This window comes from Cynocephalus volans, chromosome X (assembly GCF_027409185.1).
Source record: "Cynocephalus volans isolate mCynVol1 chromosome X, mCynVol1.pri, whole genome shotgun sequence".
Taxonomy (NCBI): domain Eukaryota; kingdom Metazoa; phylum Chordata; class Mammalia; order Dermoptera; family Cynocephalidae; genus Cynocephalus; species Cynocephalus volans.
The window spans coordinates 142,720,419-142,742,048 of NC_084478.1; the positions used below are offsets into that span (position 1 = coordinate 142,720,419).

The window sequence follows — 21,630 nt, forward strand, 5'->3', positions numbered from 1 at the left end:
TTAGGCCTGGCTTGGGGTCTTTCATGAGGCTGCCGTCAGGGCATCAACAAGGGCTACGTTCCTTTGAAGGCTTGACGGGGATGGGAAGATCTGCTTCCAGGGCAGCTCCTCACATGGCTGGCAAGTCCATGACACTTGCTGACAGGAAGCTCCAGTTCCTTGCCACATAGAGCTCTCTAAAGGGCTGCTTGAAGGGCCGGCCCATGTCTCACTTGGGAGAGTGTGGTACTGATAACACCAGGGCCACAGGTTCGGATCCCTGTATAGGGATAGCGGTTAGCTCACTTGGGAGAGCGTGGTGTTGACAACAGCTAGTCAAGGGTTAAGATCCCCTTACTGGTCATCTTTAAAAAAATAATAAAATAAAAAATAAGGAGCTGCTTGAGTGTCCTTATGACATGGCAGCTAGCTTTTGCCACAGCAAGTGATCCAGAAGAGAGCAATGCAGAAGCCACAGTGCCCTCTAGGACCCATCCTTGGTCACAGGCCGTCATTTTTGCAGTCTTCTATTGGGTACACGGGTCAGCCCTATCCAGCATAGGAGGGGGCTACACAAGAGCATGAGTATCTGGAGGTGGGGATCTTCAGGGCCATCTTGAAGGCTGGCTACCTCCGTCTGCTGTCTGCCCCCCCAATGATGCATGTCCCCCCAACATGCAAAGTATACCCACCCCTCCCAAGGACCCCCAAAGTCTTGTCCAATTATGGCATCAGCTCCAAGTTTAGGTTCAGGTGCAGATGAGGCTCCTTTGGTCTGGTTCTCCTTGAATACAGCTCCTTGAGCACAGTTCCTCCCAATCTGAAGACCCCTGGTCTAAAGAGACAAGTTACCTGCCCCCATGGACCCAATACCCACAGTAGGACAGGACAGGCATGGAAAACCACTATAGACATTCCAGTTCAGAGTCGGGGGAAAGGGAGGCACACATGGGTCACTCAGGAGGATAGGTCTCTCCTAACGCTTTGTGAGCAACCTACCCTGTTCGTTGTGCTGGAGCCCTTGCAGTTCATTCTCTCAAAGACCCTGCAAGGGAGAAAGTGAGGCTCAGAGAGGTTGGGCCTTGCCCTAAGCCTTGTAGCTACTGGATGGCAGAGGCAAGATTCAAACCCAGGTCTGTCTGATTCCTGAGCCTGAGCTCTTTCTACCACCCCAGGTAGGCCTGGGTCTGATCTGAGGACACAGTGTGGTGAAAGATGGGAAAAGCCTATGAGGGTTGGACAAGGGGGGAAGGTTTTAGTAACAAGAGTAAGCTTTAAGAGCTGTGCCTCTTTAGTCAAAGATAGCTGTCTCCACTTTACTTTACTCTTCAGAGTTTTTCTGCTTATTTATAGATATGACTTGTAAAAACCTCAATAATTGGGGATCGAGGCAGGTAAAGAAGGCATGCAGAATGCTGGAGAGAAGCTGGGATGTCCCCTCACTCTGATTTCCAGTCCCTTCGTCATTCCTTGGTTCAGGAGTTGGGGGCGGGATGAGGATTTGAGCCTCTTTGCGGGATGAGGCATGAGCCTCTTTCCACTGGGTGGAAATGCATGGGAACCCTTGCTGATCCTGGAAACACCAGTCCAGCCTCTAGCCTCAAACCTGATCGTGGTCTGGGCCATTTGGGGTACCAGAAGCCAAGTGCAACATGTACACAGATAAGATGGCTTTGGCAGCTGGGTGGAAAGGCCATGATGGATGGGACATGTTGCCTGGCCTAACCCAGAACTCCATCTCTGCTTTCCAGGGTAAAGGTCGTTGGAGCCAGCAGAAGACACGATCTCCCAAATCTTCCCCCCCAATGAAACCTACAGAATCACGTAAACCCTCTAATTCCCGAAGTGCCGGCCCAGAGGAGGCCTTGGAGTCACCCACAGCCCGGCAGATCCCCCCAGAGGCACGCCGACTCATAGTGAACAAAAATGCTGGTGAGACCCTCCTGCAGCGGGCAGCTCGTCTTGGCTACAAGGTAAGGAGCTCCCTGCGCTCAGGGTGCCATGGGCCTGAGTGTCTGTGGAGAAGCTTCTCTGCTGTTTGGGGCTGCGTCCAGGCTGGCCTCCCTCCGCTGCTCAGTTCGCCTCTGTGGCTGCCTTGCCCCTTGTCCTATCTCAGCGTGTGGGAATGCAGGCTCATGTGAATATCAATTAGGGATGACCGCAATTGAAATGGTAACGCCAGATCATCCAGAACATTCCTAGGCCAGGAACTGCATTTTTGATTTTCATGTTGTCTTGGTTTTTGCTGGGTGGTGGCTCCCTGACTAAGGAGCAACAGGTAATCGCTGCTTCCTCCACCTACCCCTCATTTTGGCTTTTGATAGAGGGATCAGGCGTATGTTCGAGGGCTGAGGCTGAGCTAACCTCACCTTGTATACTTCCCTGGAGATTGGAAAGAAGGCAAGAAAGGAAACTGTCATTTATCGCACACTTCCTTTGTCATGACAATAGCTTTGCTTACTTCGTATTTCATCTTCACAGTAAGCCTGTGGAGGTAGGCTTTATTATCCCCATCTTACAGATGAGAAGGTCAAAGCTAAGTGATATGTCCATGGTCACTCAGCTACTCCGTATACATGACTCTAAATTCAAACCAAGCTCTTCTGATTTCCAAGGGCCAGCGAAGGGGTAGAAGACTGACTCATTTACCATAATTAAATTATGTTGTTGGACATTTCAGTTGTTTCCCACTTTTTGTGGATATAAGCTCTCTGAGCATGTACCTTTGCCCACCACGTGACTATTTCCTCAGCATTCACTCCTAGCTGTGGAGTTGCCGGGTTACAGAGGAAGCCTTGTTTCAAGAGTCTTGTCACCTGCAGCTGACTGGTTTCAGCTGCGGACAGTCAGGCTGGTCAGTTTGACGTGACAGCGTATCACCGGCCAACAGCCCATCTTTCCTGAGCACCTAGCGTGGGTGCCTGGAGAGCTGCCAAGGGACACCTGAAGGAAAAATGGCGACCAATCCCTTCCCTCAAGGATAATTTTCTTGTACCCAGGGCAAAACCAGCAAATGAGAAAGGCTTGGAGAAGCCAAGAGGACAGGGCACGAGTACACAGGGCAGCCCATCTGGGAGGGAGTAGGGAGTCTGGGGCATGGGCGAGGTGGGTAGGAGGGCTTGTGCTTCCTCCTGGGTGAAGGCAGCCTGACAGTTTCTGTACCACCACAGGCATACACAGGCGCTGTAGCCAGCCGGCAGCCTGTGAGCTGTCAGGCAGAATGCCTGAGCTGCCCGTGTCCCCAGTGTCCTGGGAGGGCTGATGATAGTACACCGCAAGGGTCCAGCGTTCTGCAGGCCAGGCAGCCAGTAACGATGCCAGCCTCCCCCCGCCCCTCAGCCCAGTTCCCAGCTTCATCCCTCACCAGCTCGGGTGCTTCAGTCCCCTGAGTCCCACCTCTGGGCCTATCGGCTCAGCCCAAGGAAGATAAGCATTAAAGTGTGGACGAATGACTGCACTGGATTATTCCAGGAACAAGCCTGACTTGAGGGGAGGGCTGGAAGTGACTGCCCTGGCATGAACATTGGACCAGCCTCTAAGGATAGTGTTTAAAACAACTCTTTGTTCCTCGTTCTCAAATTACCAGCAGAGGTTGTTCTTGCTACCACGTGTCTCATTTCCCTCGTCTGGGGCTGCCTTGCAAAGCTCAGGGAGTCGAGGTCTGAGTGTTTGAGTACTGGGTGGGCAGGTGAGCCTCTCTGAGGACCTCACCCCAGTGACCACCACCCAGATGAATATCCGTGGCCATAGGAAATGTCTCCCTACTGCGAAGGAAACAGCCCAGAGTTGGCGCCCTGGTGATGATGGCTCAGGACTGACTTCGGTGACAAAAGATTTGAGACATGCCTGTCAGTCCCTGCTATAAAGGGCAGGCTCTGAGACTCCTCAGACATTTGGGGAGCTTCCAGAATTAGACCTCTCTTTGCTCACAGAGCTATCTCTGTCCCCACAGGACGTTGTTCTCTACTGCCTCCAGAAAGACAGTGAGGACGTGAATCACCGTGATAATGCTGGCTACACAGCCCTGCACGAGGCCTGCTCCCGGGGCTGGACCGACATCCTGAACATCCTGCTGGAGCATGGGGCCAATGTGAACTGCAGCGCACAGGATGGCACGAGGCAAGAAGGCCACTCATCCCCCGAGTCCCACCCACACTCCCAGCTCAGCCCCTCACTCAAAGGAACTTGCCCCAACCGAACCTCTGCAGTGCATCAGGCTGCAAGATGCATGGATGCCTTGTCAGGAGGTGTTTCAGGAAGACTTTTGTAGACTGAAGAGGAAACCAGTTTAGGGCAGGGGCGATGCATTCCTGGGTGGCCAGTCCACATTGGTTACTAAGGGGAGGCTGGGGTGTCTAGGGACCATCCCATTACGTACAGCTGTCACCAGGATGACCGCTCAGGCTTCTCTCAAGTCATCCTGGTGGGGCATCTGTCATAGGCAGAATCTAGGGCTTTAGGAAGTGGTAAGCTGACCTTGGGGTAATATTTCAGATTTGAATTTTTTAATTTCATGTCTATACACTTTAAAAAACTATCCCTCCTGTGTCCTAGAGAAATTGTACCCATTCTCCTCTGTTCTATCAGAGCCTATTTCCTGAGCTGCTTACCAAGTAGGGGGACCTGGACCACAGGATGCAGTCTCTACTTGGCCGCGGCCTGGTGTGTGGAGCCACACTGCTCATCCCTGCTCTTGAGCAGTCACCCGCTTGAGCAGTTCTTACCCTGCTCCTGACGTCTGCTTTAACTTGATCCTCGCTCAGAGACCCATTCTCAGCTGAACTCCAGAACTATCAGTGGAGCTACATCATAACTAGGGACTGTCCCAAGATGGGGGGAGCATAAGAGAGAGAGTGATGGGAGGGAGGAGTAAGAAGTACACAGAGAGGAGGAGGAGGTGGGAGATGGTATGAGGTGCAGGCCAGAGGTGGTTCCCCACCCTAAGTCTTAGCCCACATTCCCCTGGGGTGCCCTGGGGTCATCTCACTTTTTCCCCTGGTGAGGTAGCCCAAAGCCTTGATACCCCACTTCTCACTTGGGTCCTGTGGGCCTCACCCTGTTGTCACCTCTGCAGGCCAGTTCATGATGCGGTGGTCAATGACAACCTGGAGACCATGTGGCTCCTGCTGTCCTATGGGGCCGATCCTACGCTGGCCACCTACTCGGGTCAGACGGCCATGAAGCTGGCCAGCAGTGACACCATGAAGCGCTTTCTCAGCGGTAAGCACGGCCCAGGCCTCTGATTCCTGACCTCGTGGGGAGAGCCTCTTCATCTCCCTCCATCTCTGACATCTCCTACGAGGGGTGTCCACCCTCTTCAAACACCTCAGAAATCTCTATCCACTTGCAAAAGCCCAAAGGCCTGCTTCCTCTCACCCCCAGGCCACGAGTGCATGCGTCCTCTTCAGAGCCCCGCTAGTCCGCAGGGACCCATCTCACAGCCAGGTATCCAGGGTGGGTCTCCTTGTGGGACAGCAGCCCCACTAGTAGGTCTAGTTGGAGGCAGAATGCATTGACCTGTGCTTTGAGTGGGATGTCAGTTGCAAAGAAGTGACACTTAGCATTTTACTTTTGTTGTCACAATTTATGCCTGTTTGTGATCAAAGTGGAACCCCTGGGACCCTTCCCAGAGCTTCATTCCTCCAAGCCCTGGCCTCTGGTAACTGTGATGTCCCCTCTGCATCCTGGCACCCTCCTTCTTTCCATTCCTTTCTCTTCCTCCCTCACCTGCCCCTTCTAGAAAAGTGTCTGGTGTTCAGGCCCATGGTAAGGGCCACAAGCCAGCCACATTTATTTTCTCATTAGTGGATAGCAGCTGTTTGTCTGCAGTTAGATAGCTCTACTGAGGTGGGCAGGGGGGAAAAGGGGAGCAGGGGAGGCTAGCTTGGGCATGCTCAATAGGAATCTCCTCAGACTTGACCTCCGAATAAAGGAACCCCGCCTCTTAGTGACATTACAGCTTGGCCATTGCTCCAGCAGTTACTCTTCGGACTGCCTGAGTGATGCAGCAGCTGGGAATTGTATCTCAACCTCCTTGAGGTCTTCAATATTTGTAGTAGAACCCCTCTCGGACTAATAGCCAATGGGACCAAGGATTTGCCCAAGTCTGCTCCCTGCTCTCACCTGGGCTTTGGCCCTAATCCCGACCCCACCAGAGATCCAGTTCTAGTCTCCCAACCAGGAGTTCAGTTGTTTATTGAACAGAAGTTAACTAAGTCGCTGATGATGGAGGAAGACATAAAGGGACCCGATCTAAATATCCTGATGGAAGGAGAAAGTACCACTTTTATAGCAAGCAAAGCTGGGAGGCCTCTAAGGAGGTCTTGACTCCTGCTCAGCCAGCCTCCAGCCTGCCTCCAGTCCAGCTGATTAAGTCCCGGAGTACAGGCCTCAGGCCCTCGCAGCCTGATCCAGGCTCTTCCTGGCTGGGGGCAGGAGGGCTACCTTTTCTGATTTCCCTCCCCACAGTTCTGGGTTCCCAGACATCTTGTCCTTGAGTGGCAGAGGAGCTTTGGGATGTTCATTCAGTCATTTGTCCTGGGCCACTGATGACTGTTGGTCCCTTAGCTGAGCCATCACTGTGGGTGCGGGGCTCAGGGCACACCACCCTTTGTGGCCTCCTCCCACATACCATGCACACATGCCTCAGACACATGCACACATTGTCTGCACTTCACTGGATTACCAGGCACATTCAGCCCAGATGACTGTCCAGAGCATCTCACTATGATGAACGCACCACATGAAGCTCTGTCTTTGATAAATTGCTGTAATCTAGGGACCTCTTTGGGCTAGAAACCACCCTCTTGAGGGTCTTGGGGCACTCTGGCTCCAAGTAAAGTGATCTCTGACCACCTCAGTAAGCAGATGCACTCTCTGCTTCCCCACCCCCTCCTCCAGAACACCAAAGGAGTTGGAATGTTGAAACCATTTTAAGTAGTTCAAAAATTAGAAATAAGCATGTTTTTCTCTTTCCTTTTTTGGCGGCTGCCAGTATGGGGATCTGAACCCATGATCTTGGTGTTCAAGGCTATGCTCTAATCAACTGAGCTAACCAGCCAGCCTTTCTTTCTTTTTCTTATTTCTGTCAACTCATCCCAACTACTAGCTAGCCTTTTGATGCCTCCTTAAACTAACTCGAAGACCAGTTGTGTTGCACAATCCCCAGAAGACTTTCTGAACTCTAGCACTTCGTAGCCTGTCCAGGCTGAGCACCTTCATCCAAATCTTGACACCATTTCTCAAATTATAGGCGTGGAGCTGGCTTAATAATGGGGTTCAGGAGCCCATGCAGTGTTATAAACTGGGCCACCTCTTTTCCATGCAAAGGCAGAGTCTGTCTGGCTGTTAGGGAAAGTTTTAGCAAGCTGGGCTAGGACCTTACCAGATACCGCAGGGAGGGAGGTGCTAGCAGGAGTCAGCAGGCTCCCAATAAGTGAAGACTTGGGCCCAAAGGCTATCTTGGCAGGGGTGGGGAGTGGGGGGTGGCGGGGATGGTTGAGAATAATCACGGACTTTTTAAAAAATTGATGTGTAATTCACCTAACATAACCATTTTAAAGTGAACAGTTATTCAGGAGCATTTAGTGCGTTCATGATGTTGTGCAACCATCATGGGGCTGTTTTGACGCCTTGAACTGAATATTTTGTTCTCTTTCTTCAACTTTGTATGCCTCCCCGCCTGATCTCCAGGAGCCACTGGGGAGAGCGGTGTAGAGGCTGCAGGGAGCACGTGAGGTTGGAGATTGGAGAGGCGGTTCCCTCCACCGCCCCACCTCCCCACGCCCTATACCTGGATGCATTTGCATGCACATCTGGATTTGCTTTATTATTATTATTATTATTATTATTATTATTATTATTATTATTTTTACCTTGCCTGCCTGGCTGAGGTATTTAAAAAGCTTTTTGTTTTTCATCCCCAAGCATTTACCTAACCAGGCTCTCTGCAGATTAATTGTCTTCATCCTCCCCTAGTGGAGGTCCCACCAGGCCCCAAAGGGCTCCGTTTTCTGCAGGCAGAAAAGGTGAGCGACAGCTCCTGTAGAGCTTAAGGTCCCTGTTCTGGAAAAGTTGTCGGGAATCAAATCTTCTCAGTACACAAAGGAATGTCACTATTTACAGGTATCTTGTCATAAAACCTTTTGTAAAGCAGAAGATGCTAGTAATTCATCTGGGTTGTAAACGTGGACTTCTTATATTGGATTGGCTTAAGGTGAAGCCCTTTTCTCCTGAGATGAGGAAGGATGGAGGCCAGATAGTAAACCCTTTCTACCTTGCTCTCAGGGCTTCCAAACCTCCCCTTTGGGCCAGATTACTGTGGGAAAAAAGGTGGGGGTGGGGCGTTGTTGGGATTTAGTTTGGGGCATCAGAGGAAGTACAGGAACACTTTTCCTTACACCAATGAAAGGGTTAGCAATTTACCACTTGAGGTCACTGAATCACAGGTTTTTGTTTTTCCTGCCAGAGACCTCTGCCATATGACCCTATATCAGAGACAGCTTGGTTTTTGTTTTTCTCTCCTTTCATGTCCTTCAGCTGGTGACTTAGTTGGAAGAGATGGGGAGGGATATGATAGGACCCTGGAAAACAGAGAAACTGATCTCTAGGGAGCCGCTCACATGAAGGTGAGAGGCTCTCTTCTTACAATGAGGCCCCGAGGATGCTTGTTTAAAAACATTGTTATGAGGGCTGGCCGGTTGCTCACTTGGGAGAGTGTGGTGCTGACAACACCAAGTCAAGGGTTAAGATCCCCTTACCGGTCATCTTTAAAAAAAAAAAAAAAAAGTTATTGAGGTGAAATTCATATAACATGAAATTAACTATTTAAAAGTGAACCATTTAAAAGTGAATTCAGTGGCATTAAGAGCATTTACTATGTTATGCAACCACCACTTCTTTCTAGGTCTAAAACCTTTTCATCACTCCCAAATGAGACCTTGTACCCATTAAGTAGTTTCTCCCCATTCCCCTTCCCCCTGCCTCTGGCAACCACCAATCTGCATTCTATCTCTATAGGTTTACCCATTCTAGACATTTCATATACATGGAACCATACGATATGGGACCTTTTGTTTCTGGCTTTTTTCATGTAGTATACTGTTTTCAAGTTTCCTATATGTGTTAGAATGTTTCAATACTTTTTCTTTTTCTTTCTTTTTTTTTTTTTTTTGTGGTGGCTGGCCTGTTCGAGTACCCAAACCCTTGACCTTGGTGTTACAACACTGTGATCTAACCAAATGTGCTAACTGGCCAGCCCTTCATTCCTTTTTATAGCTGAGTAATATTCCATTGTATGGATATACCCTATTTTGTTCATTCATCCATTGATGGGCAGTTGGGTGGCTTCCACCTTCTTGCTATTGTGAATAGAGCTGCTATGAACATGGGTGTGCAAGTACCTGTTTGAGTATCCATTTTCGGTTCTTTGGGGTATATACCTAGGAGTGGAATTGCTGGGCCCAGGGTACCTTTTCAAGGAAAGGATGAGAGTAATGGACTGAAAGTTGTTGCACGGGGTGGGGGTGGGGAGAGAAACAAGGAAAAGGAAAGTCATTCTTCATCCTGATTGTATGTGAACATCTATGAGGAAAGTGAATGGAAACTGCACATCAAGCAAATCCGGGAGCTCTCCTGCATGCCACTCATGGGCCTCTTCCAACTTTAGCATCTCTGCTCTGCCAATTCGCTTTTGGCTATCTCAGAAAGGCAATCCACCTGCAGATGACAAAGATTTGCAGTCAGTGAAGAGAATTAGAGGAATGTGCCAGGGGCTCTGAAGGCAGTTCCTAGAGAGGAGCCCCAGGAATGTGGTGAGCTAGAGCTGCTCTGATGGAAACCTTGTGTGACTCTTGTGGGGGAGGGGGCAGCAGTCATTTGATTGCATATGTTTCAGCATGCTGGTTAAGCAAACACTTTATAATCTCACCTTGTAGTCCTTCCTCTCTCCCTCCCTCCCCATATATGCATAAAGCTCTTACTATGTGCCAGGCACCGGGCTGAGGTACAGGGGAGACACTGATGAACAACACAGATATGGTCCTGCCTTGTTGGAACTTACACTCTCATTACTTTATCTCCGATGACACCCAGCATGGGGCTAGTCACAGGATAGACTTCTGCTTAACTGACAAATGCTCCCAGAAGAAACTACTTCTAACTCTCAAGTGGTACAGTGGACAGAAGAACACACAAGCTGGCAGCGTGACCCCAGAGTTTTTCCATGGGAGGCACGAAAGATCTAATGCACAATGCACACACCTAAAGATTTCCCATTTTGGTTGCTCAGCTGTTACTTTGAAAGCTTCTCTTTGGCTTTTTTCCAAGTGGGGGAAACCCCTCATCTCCTAGAAGGTTGCTAAAAAATAAGTTATTTTAGTAGCTCATGGCAGCTAATAGGCGTTCTCGTTGGTAGGATGACCCAAAGGGGAGGCACATTGGGTAGCGGTGGTCCTTTCCAGTTGGTAAACTAGCTCTGCTCCTTTAAGAGCTGCCGACTTCCTCATGGGATTTGGTTTTCAGGGGGCACCCTCACCTTGCTTGTGCTCTTTGGACTCTCTCCTGTCCTGTTGCCCAGGTGTCACTTGAGGGCTGGTGGCAACCACACACACCAAGTCAGCTTGCCAGTTGTACTAGGTGGCATATTGGCAACCACTGAGTCATGCCCTCATGGATGACTCTGGTGAATTTGTCACAAAAGCCAGTGGACCTGCTTTTTGTCCAGGTGGGACTGAGAGGCTGCCTTTTCTCTCTGGCTGCCTTTTCCAAGAGGAGGAAACCCCTTATCTCCTGGAAGGTTGCTAAAATAATGCCACTGGATGATGCCTACCTACGGAATAAGGAGGCTAAGGGGACCTGGTGTTTGTCTATAGAGCAAGTAAGCAAAAGGTGATTATTAAAAACTGTTTCATTGGGTCAACTACACATAAGATAGATTTTACTATTTTAACTATTTTAAAGTGTACAATTGAGTGACAGAAAGTACACTTTCAATGTTGTACAACCATCACCACTATTTAGTTTTAGAACTTTTTCATCATTCCCAAGGGAAACCCTCTACCTGGTAGCAATCACTCCCCGTTCCTCCTCCCCCCTGTCCCTGGCAACCACCAGTCTGCTTTCTGTCTCTATGGATTTGCCTATTCTGGACATTTCATATAAATGAAGTCATACAACATGCGGCCTTTTGTGTCTGGATTCTATAACTTAGCATCTATGTTGTAGCATTTATCAGTACTCCGTTCCTTTTTTATCACCGAATGATACTACATTGTATGGATATTCTACATTTTGTTTATCCATTCCTCCCTGGATGGACATTGAGCTGTGTCCACCTTTTGGCTGTCATGACTAGAGCTGCTATGAACATGCATGTAATGTACTTATCTGAGTACCTGTTTTCAATTCTTTGGGGGTCTATATCTAGGAGCGGAATTGCTGGGTTGTATGGTAATTTGGGGTTTAACTTTTTGAGGAGCTACCAAACTGTTTTCCACAGCAGCTGAACCATCTAACATTGCCACCAGAAATTTCATCAGTTGATGGACATTTGGCTTGGTTCCACCTTTTGGCTATTGTGAACAGAGCTGCTGTGAACATTCATGTATAAGTTTTTGTTTGAACACCTGTTTTGAGTTCTTCTGGGTATATGCTTAGGAATGGAAGCAAAAGGTTTTTATGAGGATAAACCTGGCCATTTCCCCCCATGTTTTTCAAAGGTGGAATTATGCTTTCTTATCTTACTTTAAGTTGGAGAGATCATGATTGGATATATGAACATTGTGACTAGCAGGGAATTAAGATCCTGGGACAGGTCTAGGATTCTGCTTGCAGAGTAATTCCCTACAGCATTTAAAGCAGGGATCCCAAACCTAAATGCCTCCAGGCTGATCTTGTAAAAGAGGGAAGCAGGCTGGGTGGGGACTGGTGAATTGGAGCCCGCACATGTCACTGCTCTCTCTAGCCAACTGTTGACATGCAGGAATGTGGACGCAGTGTTGCCAGATCTGATTTTTTTCATGAAAAGTTTGAAATCTGATTTTTAAGTGAAATCCCCCAATTTTAAAACATTGAAAGTTAATTTTTTTTTTAAACACTTGGACAGGGCTGGCCAGTTAGCTCACTTGGGGGAGAGCATGGCGCTGGGAACACGAAGGTCAGGGGTTCGGATCCCCGTACCAGCCATCCACCAAAAAAAATTAAAAACTGCTAGGAGAAACCCCAGGCCGTCGGTGGGCTAGACTGGGCTCCTGGCAGCTGGTTTGCAGTCTCTGACTGAGAGCAGGAAGTGTATCTCTCTCTGGTCACTCCTGGCCCTTCTTGTGGTCCTTCCTTCCCTTCTCCCATTCTCCTAGCCCCATATACGTGGACTTTGTTTTGAGATTCCTCCTCCAGCCTACCCTCCTTGTCTCACCACCTTCTCTTCTTTCATCAGATCACCTCTCGGATCTTCAGGGCCGGGCAGAGGGTGATCCTGGTGTATCCTGGGATTTTTACAGCAGTTCTGTATTGGGTAAGCTTTAAGTGTGACTCTTCCACCCTTACCTGTGGCTCAGGGATGTAGGATTTGGTTTGGGTTTCACTGATTCTTCTCGAAGATAGGAGTAGCCCTGTGGAGATATCCCTTCTTCACCTTTTAGTAGCTTACAGACCCTTTCAGCCCAAACCCTAACCCACCCTTCCCCCAGATTCAGAAAGCATTTGCCTAAAGCAGAAGATGACTGCACTGATTTGGACAAAGCCATCCCTCAGTAGCCCTCTAGCATTCTCCACCCTGGGTACTTTTTATATCCTCTCTCTTCTAAGGTCCCTTTCTACTCCCTTGCTTTGTCTTAACCCTGCCAGAAGCCCTTGTGAGCATTGGCACCTCTTCTGGTATTGCTCACACTCAAGAGGGACACAGCCCCTCATCTGGCAGCTACCATTCCCTCCCTACCCTGCCCGCACAATGCACACACAGTTTTTGAGATAGCTGCTGTCTCCTGAGCCCTTAGCCTTCTGGCCCAAGCTTTCCTTCCTTAGAAGATCAGCACGTCTATGGTGCTCAGCTAGCATTTGCCTGTTGGGCCATCCCTAAGCTTAGGGAAAGCTGGAGTGGGAAAAGGCTGGGATGGAATGCAACAGACCACACCCAAACATGTGGCTGGGGAAGGGAACCATCTGAGCCCCTGCTGGTCGTCTGGGGATCCCAGCAGACAGTGAGTTAGCTTGGGAAAGCTGCAGCTGGAGAAGGGCAGGTGTATTTACCTTGCCCTGGACTGCTGATAGTATCTTCAGGCTTCCATCTCCAACAGCTGAGCAGCTCATCCTTCACATCACCTTGCTTTTTCCAGTTGGAGGGTGGAGGAGTATAATGAATCTCTGGCCACAAAATGCTTTCTTCCTGGACTAGAACTTTCACTGATCCCCACAAGGATGTGAGCCATGGGATCAGCAAACCTTGGCCCTGTCCAGGGGCTCGCATTCTTGTCCTTTATCTCCTAAGCACCCCCTTTTACGTCCCTGTATCTGGTTGGAGCATTTCTTTTCTTTGGTTTTGTGCATGTAACTAAGTCCTAATTCCCTATGTGCTCTCCTTACAGAAGAAAAAGAAGGGTTTGCCTGTGACCTCCTACATAATCCTCCTGGGAGCTCTGATCAAGAAGGAGATGATGTGGAAGAGGATGATTTCATGTTCGAACTCTCAGACAAGCCTCTTCTCCCTTGCTACAACCTCCAAGTGTCAGTGTCCCACGGGTGAGTGTCTGAGAGATCCACGGCGACTGAGCACCAGAATCCTGGCAACCCCTGGCCCGCCTCCTGGGAAGATGAAGTTCTCCAGGAGGAAGTGAAGACCTGGTGAATGAGCACTGGGGCATAGGAAAGATAACATGTGACAAAGGCCAGCCCGACCTTCCAGCCCAAATTCGTTATGTTCAAACTAGTACATCAACTGTATACATTTCTAGAACCCCAAATCTACATTCGATCTCTGAAGGCCTTTTGCACTGTTCCTGCGTGTAAGAGATAATCTGGGAGATATTTGGGCTGACAAACTATTAGAATATTTGGAAAATTTTTGTGGTTTCTGGCGACAGCCAGACAGAATATTTGAAATTGAGATCCTTTGAAAAGCCAGGACATATGGTTGTCATAGCTGTGGGGCCACCAGGGTCCTCAAGTAATGCACAGCCTGGTTTCTCGTAGCCTTAATGTTGGTGAGGTGTTGGCATCGAGGCTGTCAGCTCAGGTTACTGTGCATATTATAGTGGGGATTACCCATTTTCAGAGACTAGAATATACCTGACACTTAACATTCTGCTGGACCCAGTTTAATCTTTCTTTGATGAATCAGAAGGGAGTTCGGCAGCCTGTAGGGCCATGGTTCTTGTCAGTTTCTCTACACAGCAGCAGCATGTAGAAGCGCTGCCTGGGAGAAATGATGCGGGCTGAACCGCCCTTTTGGTCTTAGCCTCTGTCATACGGATTTTCTTCTTACCAGTGTCTTCAAATATCTTTGCAAACAATCTTAAGGATACTTCTTCTATGATATCTATTTTTAAAATATCAAACGCTGTTTGAAGAAATTGAACTTGCAAGAGGTGCACAGGACAGGGAGTGGGGTAGATGATGGATTAGGAACCCTTCCAGTGAGACCCTCCTTCAGACACTAACCACTAGACCACAGTTTCTTTGCATCCCTTCCCCCAGGGCCTGATAAGAATAAAAATAGCCTATATGATGACACTAGTAGGGATCAAGTTTCAGGGGCTTTTGGTCCTTATTCTTCCAGGCATAAGCTGATCCCTGCGGGTGGGGCTGGGCCTCTGGGATATAGTATTGCACAGTTAATTAATTCCTCCAAAGTATTCAGCACCTCCTTCTCTGAAATAGGATCTTGGGTCCCAGGCAGTAAAAGGACCAGGGTAGTCTGCTTTAGATGCGGACAGAACATGGGCCACCAAGGGCTGCATGGCACTCAACGAGCCAGGCAGCGGGCATGTTGGCATGGGGAGCTTGGGACCACAAAGCTGGTTTTCCTGACCTTACATCCTCCACAGCTGCAGCACAATGTGAAAATTTCTTTTCTTCAAGAAAGGGGAGGGGGAGGTGTAGAATGATGACTCTGGGACCCTGTGGGGTTCAGAAGTGCCTTCTGAATCATCAAAGCAAGACTGAATTCTGATCACCGGTGGGAAAGTTACGAGGGGATTTTCCCCCATTCTTTGAAAATGATGGTCCAAGTGTATGACATCTACAGTCCCTTTCACTTAACCCAGAATACTCCGCTTCCTAATTATGTGAGATGACCGAGTTTGCCGTCATTTGTAAGTGTTGCATTTTAGGGAAAAGGATTGTGGGTCTGGGTAGATGTTTTTAGGCACTGTGGAGAATATTCGATTCCATAAACATGTCTTAAGCAGCTGCACCAGGTCAAACCCTGAGGACCAGAACATAGTTCTGGCCTTGAAAGAATCCACAGTCTCGTGGAGTAGACAGACAAGTATATAATTAACTCTAATAAAAGACAAGATGTCCTAAGCAGATTTATTATTGTAAAAACCTCAAACAGTTCAGAAGGGTGTCAAGTGAGAAATAAAAGTTTCAGTCCACCCCGAGCCCCTATTCCTATGCCACAGGGAGAACCACAGTTTAGGTTTCTTTTGCATCCTTTCAGAAATGGGCTCTGTCAGAAGTATAACAGCTGTAGGAACCAAGTGCCATGAGACCACGGAAAATGGGATGAGCAGTCAGTCACATTGGGGGAAGGTTTCACGGGGGCGATGGCATCTGAGCTGGGCCAGGAAGGAGAGCAGGATGGAGGGCATGATATGAGCAAAGGCACTGGGATGTACTAGTTCAGAAAGTTCAGAAGTCAGGGGAGTCCTGCACCAAATGGTTGGCACTTGGTGGGGTGGGGGGTACACTGAGTGGTGTGTGTGTTTGTATGTGTTATTGGATGGAGATTGGGCTGAAGAGGTTGAATGGGATCACGTTTGGAGGGTCTTGTATAATATGTTAAAGAATCTGGAGATGATTTCTGGAGGCATTGGGGATCCATTGAAAGCTGTTTAGTGAGGGAGTGGAAGGTCAGATTTTCTTTTTAGAAAACCCTCATGGTAGTAAATGATCCAGTGAGCGTGGGTGGGGGTGCAGAAGACTGACTCTCAGCCAGGGGAAACCAGTTAGGAGGCTGATGCAGTGTAGCCCAGGCTAGAAGTGGTGAAGGCTGGAGCTGGGACAGTGGACTGTGAAGAGGGAAAACCCTGTAAACTGGGACCACTAACTCGGGGATGCAGCATTTCTTCCTGGTTCAGTCAATGTAAGCTTTTGGCCCATGACTGGCCTCTCCAGCACCCCTCCCAGCTGTCCCCAGGCTGCCGCCCAGTCGGGTGTGCTCAGCAAAGTCAGACTCGCTGTAATGTGAGCTCCGGCCCTGCAGAAACGATGGTGCTGCCGCTGGAGAAAAAACTTGTCTAATGCATTCCAGAGCCAAAGAGAAATGCCTTTTGGATTACCCGCAGTTTAGGCCTTTCTCCATGGCTCCCTTGTGCCGGGGAAGATCTTGGAGGACGAGGAGGCAGGGGAAACAAGAGTGACAACAGGAAAGGGAAACCAGACAGGGTCGCAGGGGTGGGGGCAGGGGGAGAGCCGGTGCCAGCAGATGGGAAATCCCAGGTCACAGGCCTTCAGGCTAAGCCCTGGGGACGCCTGCTAGGAGTTTGAGGTTCTGGAAGGCCCATTTCTCTCCTGCCCGCTCTTTTTGGAAGTGGTTTGTCCTAGACTGAGTGCTCACCATTTAGCTGAAAGCTGGGCCAAGCGTTGTAGGGGACAGGAGAAACTATTCGCCTCTGCTATACCCCAGGATCCTGGGGTTTAGTGTGAGGAGCCAGACTGGCAGTGAGTTACAGTGGGAGAAAGCCAGGTTAGCCTCCTTGCCATGGTCCCCACTGTCGGTGTCCCCACCACTTTCCCCTGAGCCACTGTCCCTAACTCCCATCCTTGCCTTTTCAGGCCCTGCAACTGGTTCCTCTTTACCGATGTCCTAAAGAGGCTGAAGCTTTCCTCGAGGATCTTTCAGGCCCGCTTCCCGCACTTTGAAATCACCACCTTACCCAAGGCCGAGTTCTACCGGCAGGTAGCCTCCAGTCAGCTGCAGACCCTTGCAGAGAAGCTCGGAGGCGTGGACGACAGATCCCCCCCAGGCTCCTCTGAGACTGTGGAGCTGGTGCGCTATGAGCCAGAGCTCCTTCGGCTCCTAGGCTCGGAGGTGGAATTCCAGTCTTGGTGCAGTTGACCAGGAAACAGCACCCCTTTTTCTTCTTTCTCCTCCGAGTTCACCCTCCCCGCCTCCTGTGTGTCCCCCCCACCGAGCACCAGACTGCAGAATGAGGCAATAACACGGACCAACAAGAAGCCGCCTTATCAATGCCAGCATTAGTGACTGGATTTTTTTTGTTTTTTGGTTACAATTAGTTCTCATCTCCCTGTCATCCTCATTGTTGTTGTGGTTGGTGATGGGGGTGGAAAGTTGAGCGCCACGTCTGAGGACAAGAGGTCCCAGGGGTGGTGGGAAGTGGTGCCAGGGTACCTTGGACTGGCCTCCTTGTGTATGACCAAGACCAAACCTGGGCCCTGGGTGGCCACGGCCTGTCCCGAGGAGAAATGGAAAAAGCCCAAATCTCTGAGCGCCCCCTCCGTTCCCCTGTGTTCTTCTGTCTTCCATAGTATTTATTTTTATTAGTATTTAATTTGTATTGTTCCATTGGTTTCTGATAAGTCTGTATCACTGTGATGATTTGCGACAACTTGTTGTATTGAGGGACTTTCTTTACCTCCTTTCTTTTTCTTTCTTGATAAGCTCTGGGGCTGCTCCCTCCCTCTGATGGTTATTCCTTGGTGGTTTCTTTCCCTACTGGGGAGGGGACAGGTGGGGGGTGGCAGGGAATTGAACTTGTGACTTGTGGCTGCTGCTGGCCCAGAGCTGGGGGTTTGGTGCTCCCCCCCTCCCCCTGCCAGTTTTGTCTCCTCTCACAGCCCCTGCCCTTCGCAGCAGCCCTGCTATCTTGAGATTAGTGTTTACGGCGGTCAGGGGAGACCTGGGGGGTGAGGGGTTCATGAAGTGCTCTAAGAAAGGAGAGTGGAGAATGGGTCTGAGGGGTGAGGGTGCCCCTCCTCACTGCTCCCCTCAGAGTGCACAATATGGATTTGTCCTGCATCCCCCCCACCGCTCCCCCCACCCTGTTCTGACCTCCCCCTCGAGATACTGAGCCTCCACCCCTTCCCAGACTTGCAGCACCCCTTTCCCCTATCTCCTCCTCCTGCTCCCCATTCTCCTTTGGGATCTGCAGAGGGCTCTGGACTGACTGACTGCCAGAGGTGCAATCCAGGTGGCAGCTGTTTCCTAGGCGAGGGCAGGAGACTGGGCTCCAGCCCCACCAGGCCTCCCTCCTGGCCCCACCAGGCCTCCCTCCTGGCCCCACCAGGCCTCCCTCCTGGCCCCTGGGCCTCCAGCGCTGCATTTGTTTAGGGGGAGAGAAGGGAGGGGAGTTTGGGTTCCTTCCCTGTCCCTGTCCCCTCTGTGACGTCGTCTTTCCCACTCTTGTTCTTATTTTTCTACCAATTGCTATTTTTCCGAACAATCCTTGTAGAGAGTATGTACCATCCAAATGCAGGAGGGCCTCGCTGTGGCCGGCTCTGGTTGGAGATGGTACAGTTTTATTGTACAGGTGCTAAAACAACAACAACAACAAAAGAAGAAAATGAAAAAAAAAAAAAAAAAAAAAGCCAGTTTGAGGATGGGACAATCTGTTCTCCGGAGGCTCCTGACCCACACGGGAGCATTGGTGGTTATTTTCTTTGTATTGTGTTTGTTCTTTGTTCCTAGGGGACGTTCTGGGCCCCCTTCTGTAGGACTGCTCCCCACCCCCACCATACTGCCCAGATGGTTTTGAACAGTTGTTCTCCCTTTCTAAAAAAAAAAAAATACATATATATATATATACATGTATATGTATATATATAAAGCTGAGGGGTTTTAGATATGAATTTTTGTTTTGTTGGGGTTCATGGTATTGTGTGGTTTATTTTATGTTTTATGTTTGCCTTTACTTTTTTGCATTTGGGTGTGTATTCTGGCTGCCCTTTATGTTTCATTTTAAGCAACCGGCTGTGGAGTCAAAAACACTTGCATACTGAAAACCTGTGTCAGGGCTCTGTCTCCTGTCTCTCTTTTCACTCTTCTCCCCTGTGTGGCTTTTGGGAGGTAAAGAAGATGGGCATCCTGACTCAGTAACTGGGGAGACCCCGATCCTGCTTTGCAGTTGTGGATCCCGTGGGGTACCATGAATGAAGGCAGGGTTGGGTGACTAGTGAACATTTGGGTCACTGGGTTGTGATTGGGAAAGAAAAAGACAGGCAGGGGCAAATCCTGGGTGGGGGAGGGGGCCGGTGGGGAAAGTTGAGTATCTGGTTTGGGGGTGTGTTTGCGAGCATTCCTCGTTTGCCATAGGCTTAGCAGGATTAGAGAGAGGAGCCCTCTTCTGGGTGGCTGTGGGTGGCTCAGTCTCCCGCCTCGAACCACCCTCCCGCTGCATCTGGCATCTGGCTGCATGGTCTTTGCGCTGCCCTCGCTGTTGGGTCAGGACCTCCCCTGCCCACCGCACAGTGCAGGCCTTCCATGGTCCTGCTTTTCCTATGACCTTGCTACTATGAAGGCAACATGCCCATGCTGGATTTTACAATTTTTCCTCCCACTTCTGAAAAACAGTGGTAGAAGCCATGATTCTTGTGACTGCTGGATCCAGAAGGCACCCATTACTGTTTGAGAGGCTTAGGGTGAGGCCTATTTAAACTATATTCTTAGGGCCTCTCACTGTGGCTTAAGTGTCTGGAGAGCCCTGGCAGAGAGTGTATATGCGAAGGTATCTTTGTATCCCACTGGAGACCAGCCATCCTCAGGAGTGAACTGTGAGCTGCTCTCTTTGCTCAAGCCCCAGAAGCTTTTGTGAGCTGGATCTTTCTGCCCAGATGAGCTCCTGCATGAATCTTCCACATTGGCCTTCTCCCCGTTTTCTGATCCTAAGGCCGTCTACAATAGCTGCCTTTCTCAGATTCCCAAACAACCCCATAACGGTTCTGATTTCAGGTCAATCTTCTGTTTGGAACTTGAGGTTAAGTAAAGAAGCCAGACATGTCGGTAGGTCATGAAAGCCATATGGTCAGTGTAAGGATTCAGCTAGGCCCAGGACACTGTGGGAGCTAAAAGGGATGGGCAAGGGCACTGCGGTGCTTGGGAAAGGCTTCCTGGGAGAGGTGATAAATAAGTAGAAAAGTAGGAATTAAGGGTGGCAGAGAATAATGTTCCAACTGAGGGGACAATCTGAGCAAAGGCTTGGAGACAAAGAAGGGGAGCTGAAACAGAACTAAAAAGTAGTTTTCTTGCATTTGGGTTCTTTCATCCATGCCTTTCCTGGAGTCCCACTCTCCTTCTGCCAGGTTGTAAAGTTCAAGGCAGGAGGTATGGACTGCTAGTAAATCTACATGACCGCTCCGGATTTGGGTGAGGTTGGTCAACGGCCTCTCATCAAATGATTCTCTAATTCTTTCAGTATGGTGTAGGAGAAAGTGCCAGCTACCACCACCTGCTACCTAGGCTGACCTTGGATGAGAACCTAATCTTTCCCAGCCTTCATTGCTGCATCTGTCAAAGAGCGGGGAGGCTCAATTTCCCGATCTACCAACTAAGGAGGATCATACTGAAGATAAAACACGACTGTTTAGCCAAAGTTAGTTCCTCCTCCGTGCAGAGGTCACGAGCCTATGGTTGAGGACGGTCTTACCAGAGTGTTCCTCTTTGGGGTTGAAAGAGAGGCCCTGTTAAGTCTTCCTATTCTGGAGAAAGAACCATCTCTGCATGCCTATTTGATGGGGGGTAGGTGGGTTTGGAGGGGGTCGAGTTGGGCAGTAAACTCCTACCCCTTCTGTACTCTAACCAAATAACTAGGAAGCCTGTTGGGTATTTTATAGCGTCCTGCCCCCACTAAGTCGTGTGCGTGTGCTTTAGGAAGGGTGGGGTCTGCCCCAAGGGCGTCCTGCTTAGCGGCCAGGGGAAGGCGCGAAGTGCCCAGGCCTTCCGGACCCCGCAGCTGGGCGAGCAGGGATTCCACGTGTTCCCCTAGTGCACTGGTTTCCACAGACCCCGTCCTGCCGCGGGGTGCGGACACCTCCTCGGCTCCGCACCGGCCCTCTCGAAGCCGGGGCTCGCGCAGCGGGCGTTCGGGGCCCGCCGCTGGCAAACGAATGTCACGGGCGCCTCGATCGCTCTCCGATTTCAAGGTAGAAGCCGGCGGCGCGTGCACGTGTAGCTAAAGGCCCACCGCGGGGCGAGTGGGCCAGACCCAGCGCCCTGCGGAAGGGCGGCGACCGGGGGCTCAGTCCCGCTGCCCCAGCGCGGGCGGCGGCGGGTGCCCGAGACGCGGGTGCCGGAGACCCGGCCGCCGCGTGCTAACCTGCTGGTCCGGGAGTCTGGGGGAGGGGGCCGCCGGGGGCGGGGCCAGAGCGCGGCTAGCCAATGGGGAGAGGGCACTTAAGGGACTGCTGAATTGCCCCCGGAAAGTGGAGGGGGCGGGGCCGGGGGGGAAGTTCGAAGCTCCGGAGCCATAGAGGGCGCTG

The 21,630-nt window shown here is 50.2% G+C and overlaps 1 protein-coding gene across 1 annotated transcript in view; it reads left to right on the forward strand.

Annotated features, from left to right (window-relative positions):
- BCORL1 (BCL6 corepressor like 1) overlaps positions 1–18,737 on the forward strand; it is a 61,349-nt gene extending 42,612 nt beyond the window's left edge. Inside the window, exons 9-14 of the mRNA XM_063084087.1 lie at positions 1,731–1,952; positions 3,932–4,098; positions 5,054–5,199; positions 12,413–12,490; positions 13,560–13,713; positions 16,972–18,737. Of these exons, the coding sequence (XP_062940157.1) occupies positions 1,731–1,952; positions 3,932–4,098; positions 5,054–5,199; positions 12,413–12,490; positions 13,560–13,713; positions 16,972–17,254 (1,050 nt within the window). The 3' untranslated portion in view covers positions 17,255–18,737. The remainder of the gene's footprint in view (positions 1–1,730; positions 1,953–3,931; positions 4,099–5,053; positions 5,200–12,412; positions 12,491–13,559; positions 13,714–16,971) is intronic.
- The last annotated feature ends 2,893 nt before the right edge of the window (positions 18,738–21,630 follow it).